At 46.8% G+C, this 25036-nt stretch overlaps 1 protein-coding gene across 4 annotated transcripts in view; it reads right to left on the bottom strand.

Annotated features, from left to right (window-relative positions):
* The window catches only part of RHBDD1 (rhomboid domain containing 1), a 420273-nt gene that overhangs the window by 309037 nt on the left and 86200 nt on the right, over window positions 1-25036 (bottom strand). For 3 of the 4 annotated variants that reach the window (XR_015300952.1, XM_086943885.1, XM_086943884.1), the window contains exon 2: window positions 7390-7920. Coding sequence is in view for 3 of the 4 variants with exons in the window: in XM_086943885.1 (XP_086800011.1) it covers window positions 7390-7822 (433 nt within the window). In the remaining variant the exon portion in view is untranslated. Of the gene's footprint in view, window positions 1-7389; window positions 7921-9831; window positions 9962-25036 lie in introns of those variants that run through there. The other variant, XM_086943886.1, reaches the window with a different exon arrangement.

Below are 25036 nucleotides of genomic sequence, written 5' to 3'. Positions count from 1 at the left end.
ACTATTATGTGTTGGACGGCAGTGCCATCCCCTGTAGGAGAGGCCATGCCAAGGGTGGAGTAGCTTGTCTACTCTCGAATAAAATAAGCTGGAACATTGCCCATTATTTAGACTTTGATAAATTGTTTCAGGCAATAACTCTGTCAAATCTCGTTACTGACGATCCACGAAAATCACTGGTATTGATAAATACTTATATTCCTCCAGATGCTTGTTTTAATGTTGGTCTAAAAAAGGTTTTTTCCTTCATACAGAACCTTTTAGATTCTCAATTCCCCCCTCACATATTGTTATTAGGGGATTTTAATTGTAAAATTTCTAATTGCAGCCTAGAGTTGTTTAGGAATAAATTTAAGGAAGAATCATTACATATACCACAAGCTTTATTCCCTGGTAATATCAAGACCAACAAGAGAGGGAAATTATTACTGGAGGAATCATTAGAGGCAGATTGCATTATAATAAATGGAAGGCTTCCCTCTGATATTCTGGCAAATTTTACACATAAATCCACCAATAGTAAATCTAATATTAGTGAATCTATTCTTGATTATGTGGTAGTGGATAGTACTTCCTTTTATCTTCTGAAAGATCTGTTGGTAATCGATACAGAATTTAGTGATCACAAGATACTTGCCACTACTGTAAATTTAAATCCATCTGCTGTGGATACGTGGCTCATAAATAGTGAACTGGTAAATGTTTGAGTCAATTCTGGGAGATGTTACTGGAATTTTAAGGCCATTGAGGGTTTGACGAGTATTTTAGAGACTGCTGTAGAGAATTTGGCTCACTGGGATGGATGTGAATTAATATGCTTTGCTGACTTTTTGAATAAAGTAATTTCTATTGCAAAGAAACCCTCCCCAGTAAAAAATCCTAAAGCAGCCCCTAGCTGTCTTCGACATCTTAATACTGAAATAAATAAATTGGTAAGAGAGCAATACCTCCTTATACCCCCGAAAGATATCACAGAATAGTCCTATTGAGAAGACGGAGGAATAGGATGAAGGCTAAATTAAAAAGGGGGAAAGAAGATGCCCTTTGGATTAAACTTCGTGAGGCAGCACATAAGGGTCAAGCTAGGATATTTTGACCAATAATTCGGGAGGGCAGTGGATTAAGATCTAGACCTCTGCCAATCCCCATCGAAGAGCATATCTGGGTTGAGTATATCGAGAAGTTATATGCTAGTAATGGTAGGGTCCATGAAAACAGTAGATCACAAGTGGACAATTTTCTTTACGGACCACAGTCCGAAAAGGACATAGAACTAGCTATTAAGGGCCTGCGCTCTTCTGGTGCAATGTGTCCGGATGAGCTACCCATCTCGGTTATAAAACAACATAGTAAGATGTGGAGTAAAATTCTTTTCCCAGTTTTTAATTTTTATTTCTCTAGTAAAACTGTACTCCCCTCTTGGAGGGGGAGCATATTAGTCCCCCTTTTTAAGAAGGGAGCTCGTAATACGCCACAAAATTATCGTCAAATTGCCCTTCTGGATGCCATAGGCAAGGTTTTACAAAATGTATTCTTAAATTAATTAATGATTGGGTGTCCAGGGATGAAATTTTGCCCTTTGAGCAGACTGGGTTTAGGCAAAGACATAGTACTCTAGACAATTTGACGACATTGCAGGTTATAACAGAGAAATACGTTAAGATTCGTGGAGGGAGAGTTTATGGCGCCTTTATAGACTTCTCCACAGCATTTGATAAAGTAGATCGATCTTTGCTGTGGAGGAAATTATCAAACCTTGGCATGCCATCCACTCTCCTGGAGTTAACACGAGCCTTACATTCGGATAACTGGTGCAGAGTATTGTTAGGTGGGGAAAGGGGTCTTTCGCAAGTAATCACAACAGTTAATGGGTTAAAACAAGGCTGTTTATTGGCCCCTTTATTGTTTTCCCTTTACATAACCGATATTCCCCATGTTTTGTCTGCAAGTGAAGGAATAGCGCCGATGTTGGGGGGTGTCCCAATTGTTTGTTTAATGTATGCAGACGATATATTGATCCTAGACTTAACACCAAAAGGTCTAAATAACCGTCTGCACGCTCTTCATAAATATGCCGAGGCACACCACCTGAAGATAAACGTCTCAAAAAGCAAAGTAATGTGCATGACGGGTAGAAAAAAGTTGAAAGACGCAAATTTCCCATGGTCCGTGGGAGGACAAAGATTGGAAGTGGTACGATCTTATGTCTTCCTCGGAAAAGTTGTTACGGGCAATTTAAGTGAGAAGGCTCATATAGCCAATAATACGCGGAAAACAATTTTTCAAGGTAAAAGTCTAGTCTCTCTTTATAAGGATACTGGCAGACGGAACTTTGCTATCTTGTTGGAGGTATATCGAGCAAAAATTCGAGCATCATTACTATATGGCATGGAAATAGTTGATATAAAAACTTGGGGTTTCTTAAACTCTACGGAAGGCCAAATTCTGCGTAGTCTTACTATGGTTAATACTGCGAGCTCCACAGCCGCACTTAGACTGGAATTTGGACTACGTAGTAGTTGGGTTCAAGGTTTAGCGGGAATAGTGCGCTGGGTTTTTAATCTTACACAGGGGGACCCAGGCACTCTAAGATATATCATAAAAACGGAGCTACTTGGAAACTTTAAAGAATACTCGTCAATTGTAAAAAAATTTAGAACTGCAGTTGATCTCCTTCAACTTGATGAATCGGTTCTATTTACTTTATCTACACATCAGTTGAAATCCATCCTGAAGTTGGCCTCATGGGAATTAAGCTTCAGGTTGGACAGGGAATCACGTACCTTGAAAAAAGGTGTCTATCTGGCCATAGATACCTGCCAAATGAGAATAGCCCAACCATATGTCACCTGGAATCTCCACCATGGAGTACGGCGATTCTTCTTTTTATTGAGGCAGGATCTACTTCCGTTGATTTCTTTGATGTCCAGATCGTACAGCTCCTCAGCTTTATGTGATCTTTGTAATAATTCAATTCAGGATATTAATCATGTCCTCTTTGTGTGCCCGGCTCTACTTGCGTTCAGGCGCAAGTGGCTGAGACCTATTTGTCTCCAATTAGGTATTTCCTCTGCTATTTCTTTTTTAGATGCCATTTATAACCCCCCTAATGAAATGTTTTGTTATAAAATTTGTAACTTTTTCAAAACTTTCTTAGTTTTATATTAAAAGGTCGGAAATGTAAATTTCTATTCTGTATTTGATCCATGATTGTATGTAAATGTATCTAATTGTTTAAATTTTTATGTGAATCTCATCTGAGTTCCGAAACCATAAATAAAATAAACTTGAAACTAAACTTGAAAGCATGATACCAACTGTGTGTAAAGGTGACACTGAAATGGGAGAAAATTAAACTGAAGAGTTAACTTTATGTATATACGGATTCCATAAAACTCATCATTTAAATGTAAACTGATTTCTAAGAGTCACATTTACAAATACCAGGCATCTTGCTCCCAGTGGCCTGTAGAGAAGGCACCCTATTTATAGTAAAAAAATACAGCCATTTGCTTAAATGGAAGAAATCTAAACTGGTGAAACATGCTTCATATAACATTAAGATGTAATTGGCTTAAGTGGAGAAAAACCATTAATACTTAATGTTTCATAGAACTATTTTTTCACTTAAAAATGTTCTCATTTAAAAAAGAGGACTGTATTTTTCACTTATAAATATGTCAAAGTGTCTACTGGGAGCATTTCCTGCTCTTTGTAAATGCAACACTTTGAAATGGGAGAACATTTAAATGAAGAGTTAACTTAATCATTAAGATAACTTTTAATTTTCTACCATTTAAAAGCATTCAGAAGCATCTTTTTGTTCTCACCATCCAATATCGAGTTGACAAGTACTTATTTAAAAGTGAAATATGTCAGTGCTTCAGTTCTTCACCTCTGTGCCCTGGGCAATAAATATCACTCCAATGCTCATTATCAGTCCTAGCTACCTACAACCTGAAGATAATAATGTAAAATAAACACAGCCTTACCTTAACTTTAAAAGACAAATGTGACCCAGTGCTTTTTTTAAAATGATGTTAAGGCTGTGAGCTACTCTGAAGGTGTCAAGGTAGCTTGATCAACCGGTTGGAGACTCCTGCAGTAGACTATCCAGACCTACCGCCCAAGAAGATTTTATTTTACTGATTATCTCTAAAATATTATCCCTGTTTGAATATTAATATTCCATTGTGTAATTGTGCAATATTTTGATGTATGATTGCATTTGGAACTGTAAATATTGAATATTTTTTCAGATCATGACAAAATTGTAATAATTCAGGTAAGGGGTATAATTTGTTCACAGTCAGTGTACAGACACAGTGATCTGTAGTATAAACTGGATTCTTTAGTTTGGGTTCAGGCTGCAAACAGTTTATCATGCCCTTTTACCTCCCCTCAACTCACCAAGATGTTAATCTTAGAATGGTAGTCATTTTTTTAAAAACTATTTTATGGTCCGGTATTGTAAATGTAAATGTGTTGTATTTGTATAGCGCGAACAGTAACCCGTAAGCATCCCGGCGCTTGTACTCCTACCACAAGGGAACCCCTCCTGGCTTTTCCTTGTGAGGTGTCCACTCCTGGGCATCCCATGGTGAAACCAGGCATCCCTTGTGTATCGGAGGCCGTTGTGGAGACTAAGCAAGCTATTGCCCAGAGTTGCAGCGTGGGGCCCATGCTTAGATTCGGCACTGAGGCGAGAATATCCGGTCAGAGGAATTTAAGCCCGATCCCGCCGAGGCGGGAATCGAAACCTGGTCCCTGGCCAGCGCTCTGCATCAAGGTCTGCCGCTCTAACCATTGAGCCACACTTCTCCACTCCATTGTACAAGGAAAGAGCTTGTAGAAAATCTACTTAAAGCTCTGGCTTGTGCGAAAGCCAAGTTCAGTGCTTTAGTTGCTGCTAAAAGCGTGGCGTTAACTGAGGTTAAGATGCTATCAGCTGGGTAGGCCATAGGATTGGTTAGCAATGTTAGACCTGTTCATGCTATACTGTTTTGTATGCTACATCCTCAAATTGTTGTACATCAGAGTTATTCAAATTAAACCTTTCGGTCTATATTGCATCGATATCTTTTCTAGGGGTTACAGTCTTTATAACAGGGCAATGTCATGTCGGTGAATGAAGAAAGTTCGCTGACAGAGGTATCTGCTAGGCTCTTGTTTTGGTAGTGAATGTATGCCACAGTTTCAAATGTTTGGTAATTGAAGCATGCATTGACTTGTTTCTGAGAATACTTTCAGAAGAGCAGGAGCTCTGGTAGAATTTTGATATATGAGGCATTTGAAGCACTCTTAAAGCCACTGAAGTACTGCATAATAAGTTTCTCCAAGTGTGAAGTCGCATTGTCCCTTTTTAAGTGCTTGCTCTGTGTATTCCATATATTTCAGGGGACTGTGCACCATGGGCTTATGGGGTGAACTGTCCCCATGTACTAGTTGCAGAGAGGATTTGAGTGAATACTGTGGCCCATCTCTTATGTGAGTATGGACTGCCTCTCTTTAACGACCTCTTTGATTTTAGAGAGCAGGGGCTTGTTTTCGAGCCCACTCGCAAGCATATGTCTCCAAGGCTACCATAGATACAACTAGGGAGAAAGCCTAATGTATCACCTCCTCTCTCCTGGCATCAACTAAAAGGAACTCCAGAGTCCAGTCCTTCTCAGCTATTATTATAAGTTTTGACAAATTAGAACAAAATATTATTATTATGGGTCTGTTTATGTGTTCTTCAGTTTGAATGTGGGTATCTACATTCAATCAAGTGTATTTATGTGATCATTGGAAATCAAGAATGTGTTTAGTGGCCGGAGACTGTCCCACACTCTTCTGAACAGCTTGTGTGCTATAGTAATTTCTGCTGCACTCTGCGGCTGTGCTGTCGCCCATGTCATGTACACAAGGAGAACTCTTTTCTTCAGCATGTTTTATTTCATAGGCTAGTCAAGATAACTTTAAATGGGCTTTATGTCTGAAACTATTCTATTCCTTTTCACTAGTGAATTTTTGGTCAGGCTTGTCCCTTGTCTAAACTTTTCTCTCAGGAAGAATGGTCAATCCTGTGGCAGCGTTGTTCGCCACTCATCAGTCTTCGAAGCTTTTGCTGAACATCTGCCATGCTCTAGAGCCTTCGGATTTCAGGAATACTGCTCATCAGAATGACGGTATCATTTATGGCAGCCTTTCTGGAGATCTAATCGCTTTGCAATTCCTCACCTGATAACCCAAACACGCTCCCTATATTATTCCTGGTACATTTCTGGGATTTTCTATAGTACTGCTGTTTCTCATTAGATTGTCCTTCTGTTTATGATTACATTTAAGCTGAGGTTTGGGTGGTTGGGCACGCATGGTGTTTCTTCTCTGGAGGAGGTAATTTTGGTATTACAGTATGCAATGCCGTCTCCATTTCATACTTGAGATACAGCCGCAAATCACTGTTTGATCACTAGAATAAACATTTGGTAATTTTACCTAAAACAGTCTCAGAAGCTGCTTCATAGTTCTTGATAATCGAGCCTGCCAAGGCACAGTATCATGGATAGAGCAACTCTTGGCTGTCTTTTATTTGTATAAAACACCATTATTATCACCATCCCCTTTCCTGTTCCCTCCTTTTAAATACCTCCCTTCAACTGAACTTGCTTTGGGTCATTACGTCCCCATCTGGAGCTCTAGGGCTGACACATTACTGGGCCACCACCCACCGTCAACTGAAAATTAGCATCCATGATACACTGACAATGTTCAAACACTTCATAAGACCCTTGGCAGTGACCCCCTGCAGAGTCTCTGATGGAGAAAACATTTGCCTTCTTCACCCCATCCCATCTTGGCCAAACCTCTTCCCCTGATAGTCAGTAAAAAAAGAAATGTTGTAGGGCTGAAAACAGCAATACTTTTAGATTGCAGGCCTTAAGACAGGCCTTCCAAACTAACAGGGCACACCTTCTAACCAGTTGGAAGTGGTGTGCTTCCATGTGAGTACATAGGGCCCGATTCACAAAAGTAATCTGAGACAAAGGACCAGATATTCGATCACTTTTGCATGCGCAAATGGGTTTGCGAACCCGTTTGCACATGCAAAAACAGCATGGGGAATGTATAAGCCCTATTTTGCGAGTTCAATTTTTGCGGCTCACTATTAGGAATGTGTTTTCTCTTCCTAATAGCGAGTGCAACCCTATGTAAGAATGTTTTGTGTCGGAAATTGCAGGCGCAAGTAAAACGTATGTTATAAAATATGCGCTTGCCTTATTCATTGTGTGTGCACTTCACATTGTTTGCATAATTGAACATGATTGCTATTAAAAATGTAAAAATGTAAAACGACTCATGCTAGTAATATACTGCATTGTGGATTCTTTGTACCGTCGGTCGTACCTGAGAAGCCCACTGCACACTGCTTGTTGTACGACGGGTCGCCCGTTATCTCTGTGAGACTTAGTTCCAGCAGTAAATACAGCATTCCAATCAGTTGAGAAAACACAGCGATTATGGATGCAAAACGGGCGCTTCCAAGCTCCCGTTCCAGCCGGATGCCCTTCCATAGCAGGGACACCATGTTGAAGTACAGATGCCAGTCGTCGGCATGGTGGAAAGGCGACAGAAGCAAGCGCTGCCAATCCTTCCGGTAGTAACCCTCGTTTACGCTGATGCAGACCTCCATTAGATCATGCAACGGGTTCAGGAACAGAAAAATGTTCAGCCCCAGAGTGACAAGCGTCACAGGAGGGATGTTGTCAAAGCCAGCCTGGTAGACCTGGGAAAGGAGTAAGAAAAGTCCTAAATTCGATCCTCTCGCGCGTCTCTGCATGCTTAGTTTCCCACACTTTCAGTCTTGAAAAGAAAGACGGTATGGCTTCCGTTATTGGTCTTCGTAACGTGAGCAACATCCAAAGAATTCAGCTGTGCCTAGAACATAAAGGAAAACCAAATTAACTCTTGCTGCTATTTGCAGATACTTTCAACACTCAAAAGTCTGTAGGAGAGAGTTATGAAAGCATTGCTGCCAGTAATGGCATACATATACATGCAAACATTCATAAAGATATATACATACATATACCCTAGCCGTGCCCTATGAAAACAAGTATTTTCACAATCCTGGTGTGCCAGCACAACTACTTTTGGAGAGATTGTTGTGATCCGTGTCACGGGTACTGCACCCGCATTGTGAGCACCAGCATCGCAGGCGGATGAGGCCTTAAGCGTAGACTTGCTGTCTTTTTTTGTTTTGCTAATAAGTTTGGCGCCGTTTGACGAATCTTCAGGAAACATTTTTTAAAAAAATATGTTTCGGGGTGATTAGTCAAGCAGGGCCAAGTAAAAGGGAGGATCCCAAAATGCAATTTCCATAGGGAATTTTCGACAGTGATATAGGAAACACTAGACGAACTTTGGCAGATAGATCGATCTTTACTCAGAAAGTGCGCTTTTTGTGACTTGCCTTAAATCTGTTCAGCTGCTTTTGAGAAATTGAGGTTAAAAAAAAGATACCTGGATGGTTAGACTGCAAATAAAAAAAAAAACAGAGTGATCTGATTGGTTGCTTTTTTTTCTCATCGGCTGCATCAGTAACATGGGGCCCAGCAGTCCTGCAGTACCAAGGCATCTGATTGACAGGCCTTGACATAAGGAAAAATACAGTGCCCACCAATACAAGACAAAGGATCCCCTTCCTCGTGTCCTCAAAATAAAATTTAAAAGACATTGCAGTGAGAGTAGGGGTAGCCTGATACACTGTCCTTTGTGTGTGTGGGGGGAGGACATATTTGGCCACCTGGTCCCACAAGAGCTGTCAACATTTCCTGCGGGACTCTCCGATGCCCACCTGTGTGGTCCAGCCATACGCCTGTGGGAGCTAGCGTGGACTCCACCGGAGGCAGTTTGAAAGTGAAGGCTGTGCGTGGCGAGGGGTTGGCCATCGTGTGGGGGTTAGGTACAGGCCTGGCTGCAGGCATCCACAGCGGTTGGGTATATTATTAAGGTCTTACCTTACGTTAAAAATAAGAAATTCACTGCAAATAATACCAAAGATTAAAATGAGATTATAGTTAGGTATGGTAATAATATCTAACTTTCATAGAATTAATTAAAGAAAAACAAAGGTTACAGGGACGTTATGGTTTGAAGAAGATGTCAGTTATAAGGTCTCATTTTAAACTCGAAAAACCACTGAAATTCACCAGCTTTAGTTAATAGTTATAGTGATGTAATATCTAAGGTCATAAATAGTGCAGGGAGAGGGCACAAGTTATAGTTAGCTAAGTAAACTATAAGTGATAAATTAAAGTATTTTTTTAGTTTAAAACATTAGGTTATGACTTCAATTTTCACCTAACTATAATGTCACATGTTTTTTTCAGTACATTTATAGGTTTTGTTTAACGCAAAGCTAGATATATTATTACCATACCTAACTATAGCGTATGTCAACCTTTGTTTTTCATATATATATATATATATATATACACACATACATCACCAAGTGGGGCTCACCACTGGGCAGTTATAATTATGAACACTTTTCAATAGCAAATGGATTTTGTCACAAAACTTTCCCAAACAAATCCAACATTTTGTCATCAGTAGACTGGTGACCTCTGAAGGGACAGTATGACAAGTCTGAAGTTGATGAACAGTGAAGCTGTGGAAACAGGCCCGGCGGTCTGCTAGAACCTTTCTCGTATTCTGGATTCTTCCAAGGAACCCCCTGCCATCATGTATGGTTGTGCATAAAGTTGGTGCAGGAGTTTTCTGCGCAACATTGAACATTGGACCTTTGGTGACATTGAACCTTTGGACCTTTTGAGAAAGACTTACCTGTGTAGCCAGGCTTGGCACCAGGTTGAGGTTGCCACCCCATGTCCTGAAGAAGACTCGCAGCTGAGACTTCACTTTCCCTCATTGCATCAGTCGAGTCGAAACGTCGACGCTCTCCCCTTGTCAAGACCTACATTCCATTGAAGGTGCATTAATTGCACATGTACATATTTACAGATTACATGTAAATGAACGTGTTACATTGGACAGGTCTACTTTGTCTGGTTTTTGTTTACCAGCGTCTCTGAACTTTTAAAAGTGTGTATTTTGTATATTCTTGTGATTCACCCCTGATCACCACCCTCAACCATCACTTCCCCATTCCTTTTCTTGCTCGCAACCTTTACTGATTGAAAAGTAACAACTCTGCTGACAATTGAATTAAAACATTGTTGTTGTAAACAATCTAATTTGGCTGGCGCTTACTCTGTATTTTGTGTGTGGCTCTTCCACACATGTATGAGTATATGGATGTAGTAATACGTTTGAATATTGATTATTAGTGTTGTAGTCACACAACACGGAGTTTATATAATTGAATTAGTTTCTTACAAAAATTGGTCACAGACCATTTGTTATGCCAGTAGAATTGAACTCCAAGGTAAGATCACGGTGCCTTACATCGCTGGTCCTTCACTTAGAGGCTACCGACCTGCTCCCAATTAGTAACCCCCGTCCGTGTCCGTTTTCCTTCGTTCCTTAGACCGCAGCACAGCCACTTACTCGCTGCCTTCATTCGATTGACGTTGACTGGAACAACAAGGTAAGAACACGGTGCTTTACAGCGCTGGTAGTTTCACTTAATGGCCATCCACCCGTTCCCTGTTAGTAACTCCTGTCTGTGTCCTTTTCCCTCTATTTCGTAGACTGCAGCCCAGCTACTCACACGCTGCCCTCATTCAAGTGACGTTCTACAGGTAACTTTCAGACGGACACCAGCTTACATTGACACACTGTGCCCCCGTTTCTTTATCTGGACCCTCTGCACTTTTGTTTTTACAGCAGTTCCAGACCAGCTGAATTTTCCGCTGGATTTCCCCCCCCTCCATCTGTTGTCTAGTCCCCCTCATGGTGCCATCAGGAATTCCAACGACTTACCCCGCATTCTCCCTCGTTCTTTTGCTTGATTTTTTTTCCTCTGGGCTCTATTCCAATTGATTATCCCTTGTTTCCTTCCTGATTCTATAGAGCACTATTCAAGAATTATGTAACCATCATCCTGATGATGACCTTGATTTAAATAGGTGGGAACCCCGTCAACCCCGTCAACTCCACAACGCCATTCGCGGCAACCAAAGGGTCATTTGCAAACAATTAAATTGTACCTGTAATCGTAAAAACATTTGTTTGACCCCCACAATTTATTTATTTATTTATTTATTTTTTAAACAGATTTTATTGGTTGCATGATAGGAACATATCAAGTAATTCTCTGACCTCCAGAGACAATCACTAGAACAAATAATCAATGACTGTGACATGCAAGCATTTTCTTAGTCGATTATGCAGTTGAATTAACAAACAAAGAAATGCCTTGTTGTACAAACCCCCCCGCCCTCCCCCACCCACCCTCAACTCCCCCCTCCCTCCCGCGCGTGCCGCTGCCTACTCCGTCCGTGTCGTGCTATGCGTGTAGCAATGTTCGCCATAGCATAGGTTATCTGACTGTCAGATTAGCTGTACGACCTCTTCCTCTGGGGGTGGGTCCAGGTCCAGGCCCCAATTGTCTGCCCACCGCTTCCAAATTCTATAATGCTTGAGAGGGCACCCCCGTGCGACATATACAGGCTGTTCCAGGCCCATACAAAAGTCCATTTCATTCTGCCAAGCTATGAAGGAAGGGGCGCAGGGCGCCTTCCAAGATATTGCAATGTACCTTTTGGCCAAGGTCAGCCCCAACAGTAGTAAATGGTGCTTGTACCGGTTACCCCCCACTCCAGCCTGCACACGAAGACGAGCCAGTTTAGGGTCCCTCTGCAGCTCCCAGGCCAGTACCTCATTCAAACACCGAAACACTCTGTCCCAGAATCGCTGGGGAACCCCACAGCCCCACACTGTGTGCAGTAGCGTCCCCACCTCTGTGTTGCACCTAAGACAATTCGGGGAAGCAATCAATCCCGCTCTCCACAAGCGCTGTCTAGTGTAGTATGTACGGTGGAGGTACCTGAATTGTATCAGTCGCAAGCGCGTGGAAATGGCCGCTCCCCTGGGCCCTTCCAGGGCCTCCACCCAATCCTCCTCGTCTAGCTCCCCAACATCCCGCTCCCACTGGATCCTGAGGTGGGCAAGGTCTGAGGCGCTGTGGCGTACAAGGGTCTGGTATATGTGGGAAATATTTTTGTCAGGCAGTTCTCCCATAAAGACCTTGGCCTCTATAGGACTAAATTCCGGTATATCTTCCACTCCCTGGAGATACGGGGTCAGAGCATATCGGAATTGGAGGTATTTGTAAAATTGGCCGTGTGGCATTTCAAACTCCTCCCGCAACGTGGCAAAGGACTTGAGCACCCCCCCCAGACATGACATCACCCAGGGTAGAGATGCCTATCACGTCCCAATTCCGAAAGCCCACTAGGGCCGCTAGTTGAGGCAATCTTCCATTCTGCCACAACGGGGTCTCCAGGGTCAGGACATTCCACCAGCCCACCCTGCACAGGGCCTGCCGCCAGATCTGAAAGACCACTCGCGTGACGGACGGCAGGAATCTCCGAAGAGATGCGGAGTTCAGTAGCGTGTGTAGGGAGGCAGAGCCCATGAGGGATCGCTCCACCGCATAAGCAGGGTCTCCCCTGTCCGCGTACCACCAGTCGTTCAGTACCAGTAGGTGGGATGCCTGATAGTATGATAGTAGTCCGATGTGGCAAGGCCTCCCGTGTATTTGGAGCGGAAGCAAGTCCGCAGCGCAACCCGTACCGCGCCCCCCTCCCACTAAAAGCCACTCAATGCCGCGTTCAGGCACCGGAACCAAGTGTGTGGAACCAACGCCAGATGGTTCTGTAATTGATACAGTAAGCGTGGGAGCGTGGCCATCTTAAAAATGGCAGATCTGCCCTGAATGGAGAGCGGCATCCTGGCCCATGTCTTGAGATCTTCTCGTGTACGTTCCCAGACCGGGGTAATATTACGCTCTAGGGCTACAGACGCATCTTCCGTGAAGTATACCCCAAGATATTTCACACCGTCCACAGCCACCTGAAGCGCATCGGCCCACTCACCCAGTGGTTGCGGACCCCCTAGAGTCCAGAGGGTGGACTTCCCGGGGTTCATATAAAGCCCCGAAGTTTCTCCAAAAATTTGCAGGATCCGCATAATGCGAGGCCCCGAACGATCCAAGTTGGTGAGAAAAAATAGCACGTCGTCGGCGTATAGGGCTATTCTATCCGCCACACCAGTTGACCACTGGAAGCCCCTCAATTGGGCATCAATCCGCACCCACGCCGCAAGAGGTTCCATAGCGAGTGCAAAGAGATACTGGGAGAGGGGGCACCCCTGCCTAGTCCCCCGCTGGATATTGAAGGAACGGGCGATTCCACCGCCGACACGCACCGCTGCCGTCAGGTCCGTGTAGAGGAGTCGTACATATGCCATGAATCGGGGACCCAGATTCAGGGGGCCCAAGAGAGCAAACAAATACGTCCAGCTCAGAGAGTCGAATGCCCTATCCATGTCAGCCAACAGCAGCGCAGACCACTCTCCCAGACCCCCCCCCCCAGGCCGAAATCGCAACTTGGGCTCGCCTAATGTTATGTCGAGTGGCTCGCTGAGGCATAAAGCCGGCCTGGTCCGGGTGGACCAAGTCCGTGATATGGGGCTTGAGTCTATTAGCGACTCACCCATGAAGATACGGACGCGGAGGAGCAGGGAGGCCGAATTCATTTAACCAGGCTGAAGAACAAGAGGAAGTGAATCAGACCCCCTTGTATCGGATTATCCTATATCCACCCTCACCGACCGAGCAAAAACGAATACCTTATCTGACTACAAGTCAATATTGCCAAATGTCCTGATGAAGGTGCAACTATTGTAAATCCACCGAAACGCCGCGTCGACTCTTGCTTTTTGACTGTTTTTTATGATTATCCATGTTGGTTTTTATCATGAAATTAACTCTTTTTTAACAAATGTTTTTAATTTAGAGTGTAACCCTAAAGGGAGGTACCATAATAAATTGTGTAAAGTTTTTCCATTTTCCAGTTTGAATTGTTTCTTTAACAAAAGTGTGACACATAGTGGGATTAATGTTCAACATTCCCTTGCCAGCACAATCTCTCCTTAAAGTCCCCCACACTGCTTCTTAATAGTCAATATTTTGACTTTCATGTACATACAAATCACAGGGCTTTACTTTCCAGTCTATTAGCGAGGGCCTTCGCCAAAATCTTGGCCTCGGTATTAAGCAGCGAGATAGGTCGGTAGGACTCGTGTCTCTACGGGGGGCGCCCCGGCTTCAGAAAAACGACTACCTCCGCGTGTCTCCAGTCCGGAGGCAGCATACCCTTCTCACGTGCCTCCTCGATGACTGCCGGAAGTGGGGTGTCAACTGCATCGCATAGTGTCTAAAAAATTTGCACGGAAACCCATTCGGACCCGGTGCCTTGCCCGGGTTCAGTTCGCCCAGGGCCGTGGCCAGCTCGTTATCCGTCAGCGGCCGGTCTAGTGCATCACGAACCTCCTCCGAAACGGCCCTTGGCGGAAGATCATCTATGAATCGCTGCACCATGGCAGCATCTAGGCACTCCCGGGGCGCATACAGGGTTTCGTAGTAGGAGGCAAAGCTACCCGCTATCGCACCGGGTTCCAACAGCGGCTCCCCATCTGGGGCGACTATCTGGGGCAGTGGCTGTGCGTGCATCATGCCCTGACACAGGCGATGAAGCATTTTGCAAGACTTATCTCCCCATTGGTATATGCGGCTCCGTGTGGCTAGCCAAGCCTGGCGGGCCTCATCCAGCAATATCGATGTATATTGCTGTTGCGCCAACACTAGGTGACGCCTTTCCCGTTCGCCATCTGCCCCCCGACCCCTGCGCTCTAGGTCCTCCAATTCCGTCTCTCGCCGCACCAGGTCCCTACGCCTTTCCCTCCGCGCTGCTGAGCACCACGAGATATCGATACCCCTCATGGTGGGTTTCATGGCCTCCCATAGTATTGCCGGGGATGCCACTGAGCCCACATTGGCGGACAGGAAGTGCGCAAGTTCACAAGTAATGTGGGCGCGATAGGAGGGCTGCATTAACTGCCAAGGCGACAGGCGCCACCTGAATGGCTGCCTGGTGCGCCCAGTGTCGACCAACACAGAGATCGGAGAGTGATCCGAGAGTGCCCGTGGCAAGATGTCTGCTGACATGAGCCTGGTGGCCATTGCCCGCGGGAGGAAGATGTAGTCCAGGCACGAGAACGAGTCTCGCGCAGAGGAGAAGTATGTGAAGTCCCTACGCGCCCCTCGCTTGTACCTCCAGGAGTCAATCCAGTCCAACCCCATGACCATTATCTTCAGTCGAGACACCTGCCCCTCCCTCCCTGTCACTTCGCCTGCAGCGCCCCGCCATCTGTCCCATGATACGTCCATGACGTCATTCCAGTCCCCCCCCCACAATCGATAGAGCCGTAGACATATCAACTCATGGGGACATCAGCTTCTCCACTAGGGCCCATTGCAGTGGGGGCGGCGCGTACACACTACCAAGGATAACCACCTCACCTCCAATCTCACTCTGTACGAACACATACCTGCCCTGCGCATCTAGCCATGTGTGTCTATGAGTAAAGGGGATTCTACGATGGATCAGAATAGCCACGCCCCGCGACCCCCTCGTAAATCCTGCATGGAAGGCCTGTGTGAAGCCATTACGCTGGAGGCAGAGCGCCTTAGTACCCAATAGGTGGGTTTCCTGAAGTAGCAATATGTCAGTTCCCCTGCCCTTGGCCCAGGTAAAAACAGCCCCTCTCTTCACCTTATCCAGCATTCCTCGCACATTCCAGCTCAGTATGCGTGTCCCACAGGGACCTAACCGAGATCCCCCAGCATCAGATGACATTTATGTAAAGGCATATAACTCATACATGTCGCACCACAGGCAGCAACAGCAGCACCCACCACGGATCGGAAGCAGCACAATACTCACAGACCCTTCCCCTGAACCAGAACAGCCCCAATCCCCAACAAACACCCCCCACCCCCACCCCGCACCTCCCAAACATGGAAGCACCTGTCGTAGTCGGGGAATGGTCCTGGCCCCAACGGGGGCCAGGGAGCACCACCTCCAATGGATCCCCTCAGCACAACCCATGTCGAACTAGGCTGTGGCCCCCTCCCAACCTTGGGTAAGCGTGGTTTCCAGCCAAGCTAAAGCGCCCTGGTCTAAGATAGCCGTCAATCGGATGGGCAATTGTTCTTTCTTCCCCAAAGTCAGGGCACATCTTCATTGGCCTCCTGCGACTCCTTGTCTTTGCGTGTTTTGGATCGCGATTTTGAGCTGCGATTCGATCGAGACCTGCCTCGGCGCCTGCGCTGATCTTCAGGACCCCTACCCGAGGGGCCCCCGGTCAAGGAGTCAGACTCACCGCCTTTTGCCGTGTTGACTCGCACCCTGACAGTCTCATCCGTCCACTGAAAGACGGCCTCCGAGGTATCAAAGAAGAGGGTACGGGACTGGAAGACAACCCGCAATCGAGCCGGGTATAGTAGGGCATAGGGTAGCTTCAGGCCCCGGAGGCGGGCCTTGGCCGTGGCGAAGGACTGTCTCTGCTGTTGCACCAATTTCGTGTAGTCCGGGAAGATAAGAATAGGAGAATTCTCAAACATAAGCTGGCCTTTCAATCTCGCCTGTTTCAGGATAGCGTCTCTGTCGGCATAATTCAGCAGTTTGGCGATCATGGGACGAGGGCGTTCTCCCACTGGAGGTTTCTGAGTCAAGGCCCGATGGGCCCTCTCCACAACGAAGCAGCGCGAGAGGGTATCAGCCGGCATCCACCCCTCCAGCCATTGTGTTAGGAAGGCCTCAGCATTGCCCTTTTCGCAATCCTCTGGAAACCCCAGGAAGCGAAGATTACTGCGCCTGGCGCGTCCCTCTGCCTCCTCCGCTCTCGCCACCAGTCCTTTCTGCGTCCTCTCAAGGGCCACAACCCTCTTCTTTACGGTAGTCATGTCATCCTCCACGGCTGAAATGCGCGTCTCCGCGCCCGTTATGCGTTCCACGGCGTTTCGCAGGTCCCTGGACTGCGTGATCGCGGCCAAGAGCGCAGCATTGTCCGGCACCGCAGGTTGCGCCCGCGGCCTCTGTAAACTTATCAATGGGGCCCTGCTTGCCCTGGCTTCCACTGCCACCCCGTGTCATGGTGTTGCGGAGGAGCGGGTCCCCTCACCGGCCGTTCGCAGTTAAAGCCGCTCAACAGGCTACGCCTGTGACCAGACACCCAGCGACAAGACGGCGGCCCCGGGAAGGATGTACTCACTGCAGTCCATCAAGAGCAGCTGCGCCCCCCAGCCAGTGCCCCAAGATCTCTAGGCAGCAATATAGGGTCACCAGGCTCTCGTCGGGGGGGGGGGGGGGGCACCATGTAGTCCACTTCACAAACGTCTGGCACTAGGGTCCGATCCGACCCCCGAGATGTGGCAGGGCCCTGCCGACCCCGGGAGCCCCCACTGTCCGGCCACCCAAGACCCTCTGCGGCGACCAGTAAGCTCCGGTCCTGCCCTCCTCCTAGCTGGGCCCGGGTCTCTCGGGTAGCGCGGCGAATCGCCATTCAGGAATGTAGGCCAAGGTGAGCCCGGGGCCCGACTAGACCCCCGATATGGCGACGTGGCACTGCAACCTCTCCTCCTGTCCTCCCACTGGGCCCCACACTGACCTTGGTCCGCTGCAGTCCCTCGCCAGGCCCAGGATGGACATTCGTTAAGGCAGCGCCGCTCACCCAATGCCGATGGCGGCCCTCTTCGCGGGTAAAATGGCGGCCGCGCCCCTCAGCTCTCCCCGCTGCAGGGACCCGCCGAGCCTGCTCCGCAGCCGCCACCCGCGGCATCTCCCTGCGGGGACCGCCCCTCCATGGAGCCGGGGCCGCCGCCACACTGCAGCGCCGGAGCTCCGGCAGCACTCGGCGCAGGCTCCCCAGCAACTCTCGGCACGGCCCCTCTTGCCTGGCGGGACGATCTGGAAATCGAGGCCCCGGCTCCAAAGGCCGCACCAGCAGCCCGGCTCGCGGTTTCCCTCCGGGACGCCTCACCGCCTCAGGACACAGTGCGGGCGGCTCCGGCCGCGGGTTACAAGCGTCCCGGTGTTAGGGATTGGACCCAACTGCAGGGATCTTAGAAATTTGACCAGGGTCAGGATATTTATGGAAGGATGATGATCGGCTGGTCGGAGCTCCGGCTCTAGACGTCCGCCATGTTCGCTGGCCATAGCCACGCACACAATTTATTGTTTTACTGTTTTTTCGCCGCTTCACGTTGTTCCTTAATCACTTGTGTCACTGCAACACTTCCAGTACACATTTGGTTGTTATGGTTACTGCAATCTAGTTGTGTCATATTGTCTCTATAAACTATATGCAAATAACAACTCTTCCGCTTTTACTTGGTCTCCCTCATCCCTTTCCCCCCCCCCCCCGTGCTGTGTGATTGATACACTTTCCATGACCAGTCCCCCCTGAATGATATACCAGTTGAGACATTGTTCTTTTGCTATATAACTTACCCGGTCTCAGCTGGGTCAACAGGTTTACCCCTGTTCCTTTTTCTCGCTTTAGAAATGGCAGCAGCTTTTTAATTTTCATTGGGTCATGCGCACTTTGGCGAAGTGGCATGTATTTTTGGGTGGTGAAAACCTAAACACGGCAGCTGTTCGGTTACTGAAACTAATAGCTCCACTTGGAGTGAGTGAAAAGGCGATGTTTATTTTGTGATGTACTCTCCTTGCTGCAATGAGGAATTGTCAGTCGCATGTTGAAAGTTTTGAAGTGTAAGTTATCATCCTGAAGAACAATCAATGCTCCGTTAGTGATATTAACTTCCTCACTCCCGTACCCTGTTGCCAATTGTCCCCAGTGCTTCACAAACATATTTTGCTCTTTATAATCTGGCCACATCCGTGACAAGCATTTGACATAGAATAAGTCTTGCATTTGCCAGAGTTTGAGCTGTTGGCATTGTAAATGACAATGCTTTTTTTGTGTTTCGAAAACATGCAAAACACATAAATAAAAGGCATTGTCATTTACAATGCCAACAGCTCAAAGTCTCGCGATACCTATTGCATTGCAAATGCTTGTTTGGTTTGTTCCTTGTTATGTCGGCAGACTGTCAATTGGGTTGTTCCTCTGCCAGTGTGACTTTGCTTCTCTATTTATTGTTTGTTATTTTTATTTGCCCGCATCTTGTAGCCATCTCTCTCCTGTTTGCATTCTCCCCGCAATGGCCCGGGTGCAGCGTTGTCCGGCAATACTGACTGAAAACAGATTTCTACAAACAGAACACGTTTTTGAATAGCCGAGCTAATTCTGCCGCCCATCTTCGTTTTTCTCTGAAAGGAACATCTGTAGAGTCGCGCGACAATGGGGAAGTTATTCTGCCACTCTGCACATGTTTCCCAAGACAAGTCACTGCCACCAACGTAAAGGCAGTTTCCAGCACCGATTTGAGAACGCGCGCGTCTGTTTCCTGAGCTGCAGTGCAGAGCCTGCATTTTTTAACCTACTCAAATGAACTGAAAAATGCAGAGGCCTGTCGGAATAATAAACTATTATATTGTTGGACGGTTGTGGGTTAAAGGAGGGCGAATTAAATGAAATATCTTTGGAATTTTTCTTCGTTTGCATCAATCCAGTGAAGAAAGTCGACGCCAGAAAAACTCTTAACTATCAACAAGGTTTTGATACAAGGACGTCGACTGCGTCACCCGGCTTTAACCTTGACCGGCGGCATTGGGATGGTAAGATGTAAGCAAAGGTTTGTCCTAAGCATGGGTGCGTGTCCCCGAAGTTTCCTTGGCTTGGCCGCATATTTCTAAATCGAAACGGCCCTTTTACGACTCATAAATAATATGGTTACTGCAGTGAGGTCTGCCAGTACAGAGTGAGGCACTGATCCACAGGTTTGACAAGCGTTGCCTTCAGTAACTGGCGATAGATACTAGGCCCTTCTACATTAACGCCACTACATAAAGATGCCCAATGGTGCCACCTCAGATAGCCAGAACAGGGCAGCAGACTTGGAAAAAGCATTACTTTTAGGGGACGGGGAGCACTCGAACGGAAAAAGTTGTTTTGTCTGGTGTGCTGAACATCCTTTCACAGGTGCTGAAGAGATAGGGGGACCTGCCCAAAAAGGTCTGGGCGACTGACCAAGCCTTACTTGCAGAACGGGTCACTGACAACCCAGAGTCCACATCCGTGAACATACACTACCTTCGGAGCATCAATAAGCGCCACATCCCAAAAACTGATCCAGATGGGATGAGATCGTCTTTCCAAGCCATGGAGCATGCAATATATATAGATAACGCCACACGCTGGAGCTACAGTTGAGCATGTCTTTATTCTCCAACACTCATTCACACTCTGCCCTTTACATCATTTTCCTAGACCACACCCTAACACACACCCCCCCCCCACACACACACACACACATCTGATATAGTTCCTGTTCAGAGTCTGCCTAGAAACACCAGGGTCCCAGTGCACGTTCATCAATATGCTATACAATCCATTGCACAGAGCTTCTTAGGGGAGTTGATGAATTGCATAGGATCCCAGAGAAGGACTTGCACCTCTGGACGAGAGGAGTTCAAAAACCGTTCAGTGAATCCATCTCTTTTATTGAGATTGGTGAAATGGGGTCACAGCGCAAAAGACAGGCTGCTTATACCCCAATTAAGTATGTATTTAACTGCAAACTAAGCATGTATGGCATGGATAAAGAAGTATGGGTGACTATACCTCAACTCATTCCACTGGCACAAAGAGGGGCCTTTCAAACCAAAATGCCCTACCCTTCAAGGGCAGAATGTTTTAATCGCCTTTTTATCAGCCTGAATCAGAGGCTTGGGCCAATATTGCTGGAGTTAGTCTTTACAGCTCGATGCAGTGGGATTTATGTATGAATATTGGAAAAAAGAGATTTTGGAGTCACAGATTTTTGTACATAAATATGAATTTGTTGCACTTGTCACCTAATCCAACATTTGCTATGCCAGCTGCAAATCTAAAAAAAGTTTCAAGTTCAAATGGGTGAAAAGGTATTAAAATTCCTGCACACAGGGTGCAACTCCACGTAAGACACTTTGCAGAAGGGAACTGGAAACCTTTCAGATGTTTATTGCTGTAACTAGGCTTAAAATGGAGTGGCAATTAGAGAGGGTAGCATACAAACCCGCAGAATGTTCATCATAATTTGCTTTTTCTTGTGGCATATAATGGACAACTTACTTTTGTCCACCATTGCAACATAGTTCTCATGTTAGTGACCATAAGAGCTATAAGGATGTATCAATATTTGGAGGCCACAACCATAGCTTTGCATTAAGAATACAAATTAAACCTTTGTGGGATAAAGGGTCCAATATTTGACTACAATGCACTGAAAGAGTTTATGAAAAAACATCAGAAAAAAAGAGCCCCAATCAGGGTGAAACCAGTCTTAGGTTGCTAATGTTCTGGTTCAGAGAGGACCTTATTCGACAGTTCAAGCTGGAATGCACCTATTGGAGAAGGGTCAGAACTGATTTGCATATGCCTGGGTCTAATCTGAGGTGGCATGTGGGCAAAAGAATAATGGGTTGGAATGCTATCCCGAGCAATTGCCAGTGGTTAGACTTACTGCGAGCATCCTCTTATCAATTTTGATTGGTTTTATGTTACGGTCTAAGGGGCCAAAGGTATGTCCACACGTGGCTCCCTTGCTCTCTGTACCACTAGGACAAAGCTACATCTGACTGAAGAGCCACAGTCAGGGCGAAACCGACCTTGGGCTGCTTGTGTTCTGGTTAAGAGAGGACTGTTCCAACTGGAAAAGGATAAAGGCAGATTTGAAACAAGCAAGAGAAGATGGCGGCTGACCTGTGCATCTCTGTCGTGCCTGGCATTGCTGAGGGGCCCCAGCCCATCCGTAGGTTGTGAAGTTAGTGTTGGCCCCGGATGCCTCTCCCGTGAAGATCAAGACACAAATGGAGGGCGGCACACTAGTGATAGATGGCCCTGGAAGGCACAGACGCCACCAGGCCTCGCTGCACTCAGCCGTGGAAACAGGAGACAGAGCACCTGGACCGGCATGTCCCATCTTACGTCCTGGCTGAACTCCGATAGCCACATCACCATTGTCACAGTTCCTGTGACAGACTCAGGGGTGAAACACAGAAACTATGAACGGCCTCCTGCTGATCACTGCAGCAGCCTCCCACATGGAAAGAATACGGGGGCTGCCTATCAGCAATGCAATCCTTCTGCCTGATTCCAGACGATGCCAGTGAAAGGGCCATAAACTGCAAGGCTTGCACGGCGTAGGCACCCCCTAGTCACAAGCAGAATAGACTAGTGCACCTTGACAGCTGCATATTTAAAAGGGATGATTCAGAAAGGGGGTGGTGATGAACAGAGTGTCTGAATTAAGCAGACCACTCTTACCCAGTCAAGAGATCAGGGCTTAATCCATCACCGTTATTTAGCTCACTGCATCACCCCAGTTCAGAACCTGGCTATATGCAAATTAGTCTGACCCAGTGCCTCATGGGAACAGGGCAGACCAAACTACCAAGCCAATTCTTCACCGGAAAGGAGACAAGCTTCCGGGGACCGGTTTCTGGCATTTCAGCCGTCGTCGGTCCGGCTTGCTTGAATCCTGGTGGTGCAGTGAGCAAGGGACTCATGTCTGAGTATACCCTGCCACACCTGTAGTGGCCAAAAACGATTCAGAAAGGGGGGGGGTGATGAACAGAGTGTCTGAATTAAGCAGAACACTCTTACCCAGTCAAGAGATCAGGGCTTGATCCATCACCGTTATTTAGCTCACTGCATCACCCCAGTTCAGAACCTGGCTATATGCAAATTAGTCTGACCCAGTGCCTCATGGGAACAGGGCAGACCAAACTACCAAGCCACTTCTTCACCGGAAAGGAGGCAAGCTTCCGGGGACCGGTTTCTGGCATTTCAGCCATCGTCGGCCCGGCTTGCTGTCCATCACCACCCCCTTTTCTGAATCGTTTTGTCCACCATAAGCGTGGAAGGGTATACACAGATGTGAGTCATCATTGCCGGAGACTACCAGGCACAGCTCTTAAGGACCTCACCCAGCACTACTTACAACAATCTGGCACTGAATTCTCCCAGAACGGGCCCTTGGGTCCATGAGAATTGTCTGCCCCATGCACAGGCTAAGAGGATTGGGACACCTGAAACATCCCATACCATGATAGGACTGGTATACATAAGGGCAACACAGCACCCCAAGCTGCAGTTAAGGAGTGAGCAGAGAAGTTGTTACACTAAATCGCATCATCTACAGGTGCGTGGGAGGAGGGCCTCGCTGCCCCCTTCCCAACCTTATAAAACCCAATAGAATCTCTATCCATCTGAAGTTCACCTGACAAATGCCAGTGCCCTGCAGCCCGCATCTGTGCACCACTCCAAGCAGGTTAGATGGAATTATCGTCATACCAGAAAAGCATGTCTAAGCCAGCACATCAACTGCTCTTCATGGAGGTTATAGTAGGGAAAACACCCAAGGTGCAGACAGAGCATGTCACCCCCTGCGGAACCTACTCTGGAGGCCTTCCTGAAAGAACTCTCTGCCCTTCTCCTTCCAATGGCCACAGTGGAAGAGACCACCACTAAAACCGCAGCCGCTATCTTCTCAGTCCGCACCAACAAGGACTCCTTCATCACCAGCCTACAGTCTGCAGAGGACTGACTACTCTTAAGTCCGTACCAACATTGCCTCCATCAACATTGGCATGTAGTCTGTAGAGGACAGACTCCAAATGGTTGAGCAGAAAATAGCACCATCCATCATTTGGGAACATGATCATTGGTTTCCCCAATGTAAAGCCAAGGAACTGGAAGATGGAAGATAGAAGCTGTCGGGACAATCTCCACTTCTCCGGGATACCAGAACAACTGGAAGGTACAGACATGATGGCATTCCTGGCCTCCTTCTTGCCTTAGCTCACTACTCTGAAATTCACGCCACTTTTAGAATTTCAAATGGCAAACAGAACAAATAACCAAACAGACAACAGCTTCAGAGGGACCCCACCAGATCATTACATGCTTTCTCCGTCACTAACAGGTGTGCCAGGTTGTTACAGAAGCGAAGAACCATGTCCCCTACCAACACCAGAGGCATGCGCATCATGATCTCACAAGACTTTCCTTACAACACAGTGCAATACCGATAGCGGGTCCTGGCCATCCAGCTGCTTCTTAAAAAACAGACATATTATATGGGCTAATGGATCCAGCCATCATGGTGATCACGCATCAAAACCCAGGAATACAATGACCCGGGACAGCTGGAGGGTTTTGTGGGCTACCTGGAGAATACAAACATGGACATGGACACGGCCACCACTGAGACACAATCCCAGCACCCAACCCTTCCAGATGGACTCCACAACACCCACTATGGAATGGAAAGTGACAGATTGGAAAAAGTGACCCGCCATTGGGCGGGGAAAGAAACCATACCATCAGGGTCGACAGCAAAAGAGGGGAGTGGGTATTATCTCAATCACCCCTGAAACCACCAGAATGAGGGTACAATGCTGTAACCTCCAGCAATAGACATACTCATTTGAGATCCAGATACGGGTGAAATATCTTTTTCCATCTGTTATTTAGTTGACCCTAGGGATTGTTAAACTGTTATTTGTTAATGCGGACATGTCATCCCATGTACTCTCCTTCACACAATACATTCAGGTCAGGCCCTCTGAACAAGCCTCAGCACATAGATCCATCTATCCGCCCTGGGGCTGTACTCTGAGAATCTGACACCACAGTGGAACCCGATGTAGTGGGAGACACACTTTACAGTAACTCCACTCCTGTAACACTCCCGATAAAGGCGGGGGAAACCCGAGACCCAACTGCCACTCAGACCACACCCTGACACAAAAACCCGATCTTGATCTAACAAGACCCATACATATCAGCAACACGCTGATGACCCCTAGGGGCCGGTCACTTCCTGGGAAGTCAAACCTCCACTTGTTCAAAG

Source organism: Lissotriton vulgaris, chromosome 11 (assembly GCF_964263255.1).
Source record: "Lissotriton vulgaris chromosome 11, aLisVul1.2, whole genome shotgun sequence".
Classification (NCBI taxonomy): domain Eukaryota; kingdom Metazoa; phylum Chordata; class Amphibia; order Caudata; family Salamandridae; genus Lissotriton; species Lissotriton vulgaris.
Note: the sequence above shows the minus strand (reverse complement) of the source record. Positions and strands in the feature narration are given on the sequence as shown.